We start from the raw sequence: 12,902 nt of genomic DNA, 5'->3' as shown, positions 1-12,902 counted from the left end.
TAAACTACTGCAAGGTCAGAAACTAAGCCCACCACGTGCAAGACATCAAAAGCGTCCAACCATTGAGACGGAATAAACAGAGAAGGACAAAGATCACATTATACAAAAATGATGTGTTCACTAAGCAGAGATTAACAGTGTCCCAACACCATGATGGGAATCCAAAATGAGTAACGACAAAGCAGAATCCCTATACTGACTTTCAGATGGGCATAGCTAGTTCTCATACAGCATTACCTCGCCCCCCTCCAGAAAAGAAGTGCAGAAAAAAGGGACAATATTAAAACTACAAATTACCACACATCAAAGAGCTCTTGGGAGCCCCCTTAGATCCATGACCCCACTTATATAAGACCTTGGAGGATCCATTGTCTCCCCCTCACTCACAGCTATCAACAACTCCATATCCACTTCCACCTTCCAGTCTTGCTGGAAGAATGCAGAAGTCAATGGCCTACTGAAAAAAACAACAGTGGACCCCAACACACTCAGTCGCAGACTACCTAGATCGTCAACAACTCCTAGACAGCTCTCGGTCTGACTTTCGTACCAACCACAGCACGGAAACAGCCCTCATTGCAACAACAGATGACATCAGAAGCATTCTCCACTGAGGAGAAACTGCTGCACTCATCCACCTCGACCTCTCCGCAGCTTTCAATACGGTCTCCCACAACTCCCTCATCTGAAAGCTTCAGTTCTTGGAGAGCTGCGGACCGGCCCTCAAGCGGATTCCCTCCTTCCTCACAGATAGAACTCAACTAGTTAGACTTCCCTCCTCCACCTCAGAACCCAAGAAGCTCATCTGCTGAGTCCCTAAGGATCACTGCTCAGCTCAACACTCTTCAACCTTTACATGACAGCGCTCGCACATACCATCAGAGCCAAAGGGATCAACATAGTATCCTACGCCAATGACAAACAGATCATGATCACCCTTACAGACTCAACCAGCACCGCTAAAGCAAAATTCACCAACTGCATGAGCAATATCACTGCTTGGATGAAGAACAAGCTGGAAGCAGTTAACAGACAAAACCGAAGTCCTTATCTTCAGCAACAACCACTACCCCCTGGAACACCTCTTGGTGGCACTCTGAACTTGGCCCCCACCCACCCCTACGGACCATGTCATGAACTTCGGGATCATCCTGGACACCAAATTCTCCATGAGCAGCCCGATCAACACCATTGCCTCATCATGCTTCCATATCTTTTCAAGAGGATCCCACTTAACACCACACAGCCACACAGGCTCTTATCACAAATGGACTTGACTACAGAAATGCCCTCTACTTCCGAATCCCAGTCTATGTTCTATGCTGACTCCAAACCACCTAAAACACTGCCAATAGACTCATCCTGCAAAATAGCCACATCTCTCCACACCTCAATCTCCACTGGCTCCCAGTCCAGGAAAGATAAGTTCAAGCTACTCACCTGTGACTACAAAGCGATCCACAACACTGTTCCAGTGTACCTCAACTTCTACCAACCCACCATGCACCTTCAATCTGCGTCTCAAGCAAGAGCACAAATCCCTCGCACCAAGAAGCAAAGGATGCTCCTTCTCATATCTCACAGCAAAGACCTGGAACAACCTCCTGCCATACCTCAGATCCTCCCCCTTCCTCATGGACTTCCAAAGAACCCTCATGACATGGCTCTTTTAGACAAAACAAGGCACGATTGCCTCCTTGCCCCTCAAGCCTGCCCTATTCAGTGCCTGGATATCCTCGGGGGTGATTAGCCACGCTCTACAAATCCACATAACATAACAAGGGCAGGTCTGAGAGACAGAGAAATAAAACAAAAAATCGGAATAGTGGCTCCTAGACCACACTACACAGGGAAGCAAAACAGTTTCATAATTGTTTATACAGATGCCTCCCTCCCAATCATAAGGACTAGGGTAAGAGGGATAAAGTGATAATTAAGGAGTGCTGAATCCTGCAACCAAGATACATATCCTGTGTCTTATCAAATACAAAAATGTAAATGATAACTTGCAAAACTGGGTGTATGATTTGAACAAGGAACTGAAGATTGAATTTACAGTGTAACCAAACAAAAATGGCAACTTGGAAAAAATGAAAATTGAATGGGACTCCAAATAGGACACACTCACTCAATGCAGCATGTGAATCTTTCTACATTGGGTCACCTGGACATTGGTTTCAAATGTTATTTGGATTTCGAGCTACAACTGTATAATCTAAGATCATCTATCAATGCATGAGCGAAGTAGTGAACTGGACCAGGAAAAAAGGCCCTTGTTACAAGTGTAGCAGTAAAACCACGGCTATACAGCAACCCTAATTATCAAGATTGCAGAGCATAGTAATACTGGTGTGTCGTATTACCACATATTTCTGAATTGTACTCTACAGAGTGGAGAATAGCAGCAAGAAGTCTGCTTGTGATTTGCTCATTCAAGACTCTTTAAACCCTTGAACATTTCACAAGGAAAGAAGCTCAGCGGTGCAATGTTATCACATTGCTCGTAACCTTTATTTGGGCAGAAACTTCATTCTCCTCCCAAATAGGGATTTATGTTTCACTTGCAAAAGGGGCAAAATGGAGGAATCAGAATGCATCAGCAGAGTACACATTATATTCTTATAGGCACATCAAAAGAACGTCATAGTTTTTAACCAAAGACGAGAAAACTACTTCTTTTCGAAGAAATGGTATGCAATAGTATTCATATCTGTCACTCTGATCATATCTTGTCTACCTGTACTGACATTCTCAGGTTGGTAACACAGATGATTGCGCACTCTACGGAGTTGGAGAAGGGCTACAGCGCAAGTTATTATTTCGTTTTTATAGCAAAAATAAAAAATAAATATTAAAAAACCTACGTCATACACATTATGAAAAAGAATACTACACCAAGTAAATTACTTTTTTTTTTATTGAGACCATTTACATAAATTCAGACCAGCTTCTACTGCCTTGTGAATCTGCTCAGTGAAAGAAATCATCATACTTGATGGCGACCAAGACATAATTTTGCAAATAACAACCCTCACTGATCCTTAAATATGTTTATACTGCCACCAACGGCAGTTAAGAAAATAGTCAATGTGTATCTCCAGTTACTTTATAAGCGTGCTTCTTTCATTTGGTGCCAGCAGATGCAAGAATCTTCAGACACGAAAATGTCCATGAAACGGTTTTCTTTCATTAAATCATTGTTGGTCCATTGGATGTCGATGGAGTATGTATTCAATAACTGTCATTTGGCCTCATGTGTTCTTCCACACAGCTCACAAAGCGGTAGTCGAGTAACAGTGAAGTCAGCATTCATGTGCAAAGGTACAAAACCTTCCAATCACCTTCTTCTTTAGTGTAATTTTTAATAAATAAGATTAATCTTTAAAAATGTCTTATTTTCACGTACATATCGGTGATAGCATAAAAAATTATGCTGAGAAAATGATGTTGACAAATATCCATAACCAGGTCAGTTCAAGGTGCATTTACTCTACTGGTATTAAAAGGAACAGGTCACACAATGACAAATTTACCACTCAATCCATAAAAGTCATTTTTTCATAAGAAGGCACATTATGACACATAACCACATGTATTTGCATTTTTAATCAGCAAGTTCGCCAAGAAACATCTTATTGTCTCTGAATGATAACTAATTTTCCATCTAACTGAAAGAAGGTGGAGCATATTTGGGGGTATTGTGGGGTGGGGGTAAAAATAGAGGGTTTAATCTGACAGAAGCTCTGGAAAGGTTGTAAACATGATCAATCGAATTAGCTAACTACTAGATCACGTTATGTACTTCCGATAAAAAGCTATTACGGTCAGGTCATTTGGCCACGGGTGGACTGCAATTCCGGCCCAGAGGAAAGGATACTGAAGATTCCTGATGCTGACAGAGTGACTCACCAAGCTCTTGCCGTCCTTGTGCACACACGGCCTAGGGGAGAGTCAGCTTTAGGCTTTTTACGACTCTGCTGCCCAATTTAGGAGTAGTGGCATCTTAAGAAAGATCCAAAAAGGCTTAATGGCACATTAACAGCAATGAGTTTTACCCTACATCGCCAGCTCCCCCTCCTGTGATTCCCAATCCTGTGTGTATGAGGCAGGGAGTGTGCCTGAGACACTAGTGTCAGATCATGGAACCTCCAAATTCAAGTGAAACTTCTGTACTTGCAAACTTGTGACAGGCTAGGTTTCACAAATAAGCAAGTGAACAACTATGCTTTAATACATAACATGCAAATTGTAGGTTTTTTCTCATTACAGCACGCACAAGCAGCACAATTGCACTGTTTGCTCTGCAATTTGTGCAAGGTGCCTCTATCCGCAAATTGCGGGAGCAAACATATGCGTTTTGCACACCCTTCATAGTCATATTTTGGGTGCAAACATGACACTGCATCCCGATAAAGTTATCTGTGGCTCAAATGTGATTTTGGAATAACTGTGCAGCTGCAATGAAAGGCACAGCACAGCAGCTGCAGTAAGCTCCAGGCGCCTGAATATGGATTGGGAGAGGCCACCACAAACAGAATGCGAGAGCTACATGCAAATAATGAGGGGAAGCTAGTAAACTAAGGTCTCTAAAAATCGCTGTGTTTTGCCAACAAACTGCTACACCTTTCAGACTTCTACTCCTTTTTAGAGAAAATCCCCCTACAGCCCTCAATCACAAATGTGAGTGGAAGGATGCTCTTCCAACATGCTGTGTTAGATGATAGAAAGTAGGATTGAAAGAGGGAAGCACATAAAAGTCAACAGATAAATAAAGCCATGACTATTAGCTTTGTCAAGTCTTGTATCGTCAAGTTCATATTTATACTTTCGAAAACAACAGCTTTCCAATACACACCATTCATAGTATAGGATGCTGAGGTCATGAATATTAAAATTAAAGAGCAAGACAACACATTTTTTATAATGTTCAAGTGCTCCAACAGGACAAAATATTACGGAGAAAAAAATAGTTTCCAGGCATTTAATTACAGTGCTCAGATACACTTGCTTAATAGAACGTTTTTAAAGCAGTAAGCAGCATTTGGGATACAGGACCAGCCTATTATCTTCCTAATAGAAAAAGTGCCATTTTTACATTGTATATTAATTTCATATTCTCAATACATATAAGACACGACAAGCGACTTCTTGAAAGCAAGGGAATCTAACAGCAGAACACTAATGACTCTTCCCTCTAAACATAGTTCCATTTACTTCCCACGTACCGCTGTAAAATTAAATAAAGGTTTAGATAATCATAAACTGTATTATTGATCCCAAAATTAGGATGTACAATTTCTCATCTAGTTGCCACTTGGTCCTGATGCAGTTAAACAGAAGGAAAACACCTTGCATAATCAAAGTAACATATTCCTGAACGTGTTCCAATGCTTTAAGATGAGATGTATGCTGTTATCTTTTAAAAAGACAAAAACATATTCTAAAAGACAGTAATCAAAATATTTACGATTATAAAAGGCAGTGAAGAGATTTGGCAAAAGCATCAAATGGAGTATTTAAAAAAAAATTACAATAATAAGAGAAACGTGAGAGATCAGTCACACACTAATGGTGCTAAAATGCATTAACCAAATTCTGTTTTTTGTGTGTTATGGATTGCTCCATTTGAACTTTAAGGCCAACTGACAAATTAAGGCCAGATGTTGAACTTGGTACCATTTAACTACATACAACATGTGTCGGGCCTCAATTGCTATAAGGTCTTTTGCATGGTTTTCACTTTTGCAGACGTAAAATCGATAAAAAAAACAAAAAGGGTCCTATTTTATAAGTCTGCATGACCTAAAATTGACCAGGCAAAAATTTCACAAAATGCAAGTAACAATATCACTAAAGATTTTTTTTTTTAAAACAAAAAAACACAAGGACAATGTGCAGGAATATGAGATCTAAAACACGATCCTCTTGAATGCCTTGGCTACACACACAAATAGGAATATTTACCCCTTAACGTCTGTGAATTGGGTTGGGGTTTTACATTCAAGTGATATTTTTTATATTATTAGACTGGCAACATACACCCACATTCATAGAAAGGCACAATAAAGAAAAAATGATAAAACTGAACTGCTGAATATTTTCACATTTGTGGTAAATTTCCAACTTTTGGGAATTTTCAAAGAATTTGTGAGTACTTCTGGAAAGCCAAAAAAGTTATTTTTTTCAGTGTTCAAAAGCGTAACACTGACATTTGCAGCATTTACACCAGGAGGAACCTTCCTGGCATTGAACCATAATAAAAAACACAGTAGTCATTGTAACTTTGTTTCTTCAGTCAAAACATATTTCCCTACAAACCATTTCAATATGGAGGTACCCATTTGCCAATACTAATTCCGATCATCAGGATTTGTAACAATCCATGCAAAAAAGGTAACAATTCAAATCAACTAAACTGAGGATGGATGCACATCACTTAAATCCAGCTCCTGGTGTTAAAACACGGTCTTTTAGTTGTTAAAAACATAAATGTATTTTCTGGTTGCTCTAACAAAACACACAAAAAGCAGAGAGCATAAAGGGTTAATTTCAAACTTTACCACTGTGTCTGTACTACTGCTCATGAACTTAAAAGTGGATTACCCGTCCTAAGATCAATTTCTGTCATCATAACAAATGGCAAAAGAAAAGTAGGAATTAACAATTGTGGGAGATGCAGTAGAACACGTTTAGAGCAAGGCACAAGGAACAGATTTTCTTTATTTGAGCCAGCATAGAGTTCTACACAATGCTGGGTTACAACCACTCAGGCTTTCACATTTCCTGACTTGAGATATTTAAAAAATAAAATAAAACAAAAGTTGCCCAATAATGCAGAACAAAAGGATATACTTAGTGGAAATTACACAGACTATGATTTTTTGTCCCAAGTTTTGTTAAAATAATATAAAGTGCAATCTATGAGATTTTCCCAGTTCAGTAAACCCACAAATGTGCAGCCTATAGTATATGGCACAAACCTTCAATATAATTGCATGATGCATAAGAGGTACTGAATCAGGTTGCTGGTTTGGAACGAGTGACAGCAGTGATAACCAGGACACATATGAATAGATTTTGGTAATAGGCACTATGATGTAACATACTGGCATCCAGACGAGCAGTTCCGCATGCCTGTATGAAAGACCTTCCACATCATGGCAAACAATATACTGCACCGATCACTGCTAACTATGCTTTACGATATGAATATGTTTAATATTGCCCAATGTAAACTTTCAACTTCCAGTACTACCAGAGCAACACACTAGTAGGTTCTGATTCATAACTTTAAACCTGCAGTAGGCTTGAAAATTGAGACGAGACTAGCAGACCTAGAATTTGTGTTTTTATCCCTACCCCCGAAGCCAATTCTTTCCAACCTCCTTAGATCGTAAAGTTACAGTGTATCTCTTTTTTGCGCCAGCAATGCAATGCTAGTGGGTATGAAAAAAATCAGTTTCACCTTTACCAAGTGACACTAGTACTTTTTTATTCACAATTTAAGGGCCAGAAGCTCCAAAAGAGGCAATTAGTTAAGAGTTATTAATTTATCACGATTCTTGCGAGATTACCGTTTCCAACGAACTCCTTGTTATCAAGACACTATAATTTCAGTCCTGGGCTCTTGCATAAAAAAAAAAAACACGGTTAGCAGGTGTGTCAATTGTGTGGATGCTAACAAGGAATACAAGTTTCAGAACACATTAGGCTGCCAAATGAAACTTGTGGACTACGAATGTGGAACCCTGACATATTGGATCTAAGTGTCAAGCCTACATAGAAAGCTTGCCTGGCATTAAAAGTCAGAATTAAAGCAATTCTCCCCTAGATATTCTGGTTATCAATGTTTTTTGGTCAGTGTGAAGTAAAGTGACTTTTCTCTCTTTAAAATTAAACAAACAGTGATAGTGTAGGGAAACAGGAAATCTCACATTATGCATGTGTACATTCGTCCATGCTGTTCAAGTATGGTGTGATCTTCGTGGACAGCTACTCACAAAAAAAAAAAATATATGGAATTTAAGTGGATTAGCTGACAAGAAGTTTGATTTAGAAATAATGCTACTATCCACAATTTTACATCAAGGGTTTAACGGGTAATAAAACAAACGTAATCAATGATTTTGCATTGCAGCCTTGATCTAGCTTGAAGTGCACAGCACCAGTGCCTTTTGGGCAAGGGAAACATGTTTTCACTCATATACCAGTCTATAAAATGACAACATGAGGTGTGCAGACTTTATGAAATAATTCACTTTAGGGGTCCTGTAGCTATAAACAAAACAAAAAAAAAAAAAAAAGGCAAAGTGTAAATGCTGTTCCAGTCTGAAGATCCCAGCTAATAACACTACCTACATATTTCATTACCTAGTGGTACATGGAGTTTTATTACATAACGAAATAGTCTGCCATTGGCTTGAACTGCAAACCTGTCCAGTAATAGTTTGGCATCATGCAACTATAACAAAGCCGAAAGATGATTATGCCATGTACCTAAATGCAAAAAGCCTAATTCAGCGAACAGTTATGACACTCCAATTATAGGTCGGGCTATCTTGATTTTACTTTGAGCTTTTGTTATGCTGCACTGATAAACTTAGTTAGGAATTACAAAAATATATTTATTTTTAAGAGATGACTGATTAAATAAATCTGATTTCTCTCTCTTGGTGGGAGGGGACAGACACGATAGTTCTTCCAACATTTGTTAAAGTTTATTAGTAACTCAAGAACAATGTCTACCTCTCCAGTTAACATTAAAAGTACCATAAGAACACGTTCACTAAAAAGTTTAAGTGCTGCTTTCCGATAGGAGTCCTATTACTGAAATCCAGACCTCTCTGGTGCACAGACTTTTTGCTTCCAATTCTAGAAAGCCAACTTCACAGCGGTTTCTCGATTTTTAGTGTATGCAGTGCTCTGTTTCGTGTCCCAATTATGTCTTCTTCGAAGTTTAACCATATTAGTGTTGCCAGTCAGTGCAGTAACTTGTAATATTCCACACTTAAAACCCACAGCATTGGAAGTGTGTTAATACCGATGAGTGTGGCAGTATTTAGGTCAGTACCCAGAACTCTGTAACTGGGCTTCATCTCAGTACCAGGGGCCGTACATTAGTACACAGGGGGTTGATCATGTCTGCCACTGGAGTTCGTTCATGTCAATACCTGGGAGTTGTCTTATTGGGTTTGTGGTTATTACGTAGGTGGTTGCACCGGTATTAAGGTGTTAGTGAATGCCAGCATTTACCTGTTACGGGTCTTGGAGGAGGGGGCGGAGGGGGGGGACATATCACTGCCGTATAGTGTGTCGGTATTATCGGGTTAGATGATGATGTATATGGGGCGTTGTGTCAGTCACAGGGTTCGGGACGGGGACTAGAGAATGGTGTTAACACCGCGAGTTTCGCTCGGCCAGTCAGTCATTAAGTCACTGAGGATCATGTCAGTACCGTGGTGTAATTCACCTGCGTTCATACCAGTGATTGATATTCGTTCAGTTCAATCACATAACAATATGACAGCCAGCTGTATCTCGGTGTAGCTTGCTCAACCCGCCCCTTTACGCCCCAGAGGGTCAAGTCTGCCAGTTTCGACCATTTCACCCGAACATGTTCGATTTGGGCCTGAGCTTGGGCGGGCTCTTCAGGGGCGCCCCAGTGCCCTCCACCTCACCGCCTCCGTAGACGGGCTGGGTGCTATGGATGATCTGGGTCCTGAACCTCATCTTGTTGAGCCGGGGCTTGGGCCTACTCCCACCTGACGGTCTCCTGCTCACCGGCTTCCCCCTGTGCGCCGTCCCCTGCGAGCCCCCGTGGTCCTCCTCCACCACCTGCGAGAGCTTGTGCACGATGAGGCCGGTGGGCAGCACCCTCGACAGACTCCAGCGCCCGGCGGCGCTGCCCTCCTCGGCCGCAGGGGGCGCCTCCACCCCGTCCGCCTCGCCCCGCACCAGCCCTCGCAGGGCCTCGTCGGCCCCGGGGCCCAGGTAGTGGTGCGCCTTGCGGCCGCTGTAGTCCCTGATGTCTACGTCCGCGTCGTAGGCGCCGATGAGCAGCTTGGCCACCTCGGCGTGGCCGTGCATGGCGGCCAGGTGCAGCGCGGTGTAGCCGCCTCCCCCGGCCGTGCGCGCGTTCACGTCCACCGGCAGCCCGTGGCGGCGGGCGAAGGCGAGCAGCGCGGCCAGCAGCTCGTGGCGCCCGTGACGCGCCGCCCAGTGCACGCAGCTGCAGCCGGTGATGAAGTCCCGCCGGGTGAGCAGCACCGGCTCGGCGGCCAGCAGCGCCCAGGGGCTGGAGCCAGAGGCGGAGCACAGCATCCAGGCGTGCTCCCGGGGCTCCAGCGCCAGCGGGGCCTCCTCCGAGCCCAGGGACGCAGAGTCCGAATCCCCTCCCCGCCGGCCCGGGAAGAAGCCGCCGCGGCGCAGCTGTGGGGAGGCGCCGCTCAGGAGCAGCTCGCGGAAGGTCTCCCGGCTGCTGCGGACCCCGGCCACCGGGGAGGAGCCGGCGGCCCCGCGCGGGGATCGAGGGGAGTCTGCGGGTGGCGGGTCCGCGCTGGCGCTGCCGCCCAGAGGCACGGCCTTGTCCTTGCTGGACCCCTGCGGCTCTGGGTCCGCCTCCCCTGGGCCGTCAGGTGCGGGCTGGGCATCCTCGGCGGCGCCGGTGACGGAGATCACCGGGGTCGGCGGTGGCTGCTGCTCCACAGCGAGGCTCAGCCCCTCATGTGCCTCTTCCGTGGGTTCCCGGGGAGCCTCCTCGGTCGGCGCCTGCTGCCGGTACCTTTTCCTCAGGCACACGTACTTGAGCCCGTCCGCCTCCTGCCGCACGCTGCCCAGCTCATTGACGATGTCCTTGAAGCGCTGTCGGGCTCGAGCCCGCTCCTCTTCCGGGCCGGTGGGGTTCAAGCATCCCTTGAAACGCTCCAACAGCTCATGATTGCGGGCTCGGCCGCCCCTCTCCTGCAGAAAGCGGAGCACCATGTCCAAGCTCAGCTCCTCCGCCATCTCCAGGGCGGCACTGGTCGCCCTCTCCAAGGATCACCGCTTCAGCATCTTCCCGGGCGGCTCTTGCAAGATGCTGAAGCGGGGTACAGGCATCATCTCCGTTGCAGTGCAACTGGTGCCCGTGGCAGTTCTTAGCCCTTGCTACTCCTTTCCCCGGAGCCTGTTTGTGTCAGCCTTTCTCGATCTGTTTCTCGTCTTCTGTCTCACTTCCCCGCCTACTCTTTCCAAATCCCAGTCCCTCCCCTCACTTAGTTATCTCCTCACTTCCGCTCTCTAATTCCCTGCTGGTACCCAGTCCTGCTCTGTCCACTGTGCAGCTCAGCAACCAGTGGTTAATTATTCAGGAAGAAGATTGGCGATGTGTTGCCTCAAATGTTTAATTTGCTGTCAGACCTGGACTATAATTCTGGCAGTACCAATAGCAAAAGTTGTGATGGCTCTGTACACCTGTTTGGAAAAACGATTGTGAGTGGGTTCATGCGAACGTTTGGTATGCAGAGCAGTCGCACCTCGCTACACTTCATTACTTAAAACAACTATTAATTTTATAGAACTTTAAAGGTTCGCAATAATTTCAACTGCATGCCGCAGTCTCCCGGTGCTTGCACTAGTTATTGAGACGGCGTGTTGTGTAAGTAGCAAGACCATTTACACTTTACTCGTTCCAGTGCTTTGAAATGTAAATATAAAAGTGCAAGTACTTTCTGTCTCAGAGTACGTTTGCTGCTAAGAAGTGCTATTACTCTCCTTTTCAAGTTAGAGGTTCAGGTACGCAGTGCCTGTCCAGTTAAAGCACTGTTTCTTAATAAACAATATATACTTCGGTGACAGACCGACTAACAGTTACCCTTGATACTCACTCCATATGAGAGCTTATTTTTTTCCATTTTTATGTGTGTGTTTGTGAGTAATAGTCTGCACCCCACTGCTAGGTCGCCTCAGAGCAATTTGTGGTGATTGGAAAAGGAGGTTATATAGGCATGGGTGGCAAAGATTAATTGTGCGCAACGGGCAGGGATTGAGTCAGATGTAACAATTTTGAGGTTGTGCAAAACCATCTTGAATGGATGTGAAAAATATTTTCAGTGGAACCAGATGTGGGCAGGGTTTCTCGGAGAAAGAAACATTTCCCAAGTGCCCCTTACCTCCTGAAACTGCAAAGAAGGTTCTCCAGTCAGCCAAAAGTTATACATCTGTAGTATTAATAAAATACACGCTAACCTAATCTGTGACTCCTGTGACACATTATCGGTGCAATACTACTTAAAAGAACTGCCAAACAGGGCATATCGTCATCAAATCATGAGAATGTGCTTTTTTTTTCTAGCGAAGGCTTTTAAAGCATAATGGCCTAAATATTGGAACTCAAAACAACACTGTAGAGTTTGTCAATACCACCAAGAATCTATCATGCATCTTGTATGCTGCTGTCCTGATGTGAAGTTGGAACAACACACTCTTAAGATCATTGCTCTTGAAAAACTGCAGAAGAAACTACACAGATGGCTTAACATTTTGTCTATACAGAACTGTATCTGAACATTCACTGTCAAAATTGTTAAATTACTTTAAAAAAAATTAACTAATGCCCTCTTTAATGGAAGTAATACACAGTCCTGTTTGAGGCGATGTCTTCTGTGGAAAGTGGTTCGCAGCGTTTTCGCTCCTTTGTATTTGTAGTGATTTTAATTAATTACTGCAATAAAAGATTTTATATTTGTGGTGGCCCCTGATGCTGGTCGGGCTTTCTATGGTCTTGTCAAGGCAAGAACAACACGCCTGCTCTTGAGGGAGCATTCCAAATTGTAGCTTACCACCTAGACCACAAGGGGGAGACATTTGAACCAAAGAGAACTGTGTGCTCATTTCACTTGTAGAGGATAGTAGAGGCTGCACCT

At 43.7% G+C, this 12,902-nt stretch overlaps 1 protein-coding gene across 1 annotated transcript; it reads right to left on the bottom strand.

Annotated features, from left to right (window-relative positions):
* Window positions 1-2,899: 2,899 nt before the first annotated feature.
* Window positions 2,900-11,235, bottom strand: SOWAHC (sosondowah ankyrin repeat domain family member C). The gene has a single exon (XM_069204504.1). The coding sequence runs from the start codon at window positions 11,002-11,004 to the stop codon at window positions 9,604-9,606; it is 1,401 nt and encodes a 466-aa protein (XP_069060605.1). The 5' UTR covers window positions 11,005-11,235; the 3' UTR covers window positions 2,900-9,603.
* Window positions 11,236-12,902: the final 1,667 nt, after the last annotated feature.

This window comes from Pleurodeles waltl, chromosome 8, assembly GCF_031143425.1.
Source record: "Pleurodeles waltl isolate 20211129_DDA chromosome 8, aPleWal1.hap1.20221129, whole genome shotgun sequence".
In the NCBI taxonomy this organism is placed as follows: domain Eukaryota; kingdom Metazoa; phylum Chordata; class Amphibia; order Caudata; family Salamandridae; genus Pleurodeles; species Pleurodeles waltl.
Note: the sequence above shows the minus strand (reverse complement) of the source record. Positions and strands in the feature narration are given on the sequence as shown.

Coding starts and splice junctions, on each gene's coding strand:
- SOWAHC (XM_069204504.1), bottom strand. CDS start 11,004: ATGGCGGAGGAGCTGAGCTTGGACATGGTGCTCCGCTTTCTGCAGGAG.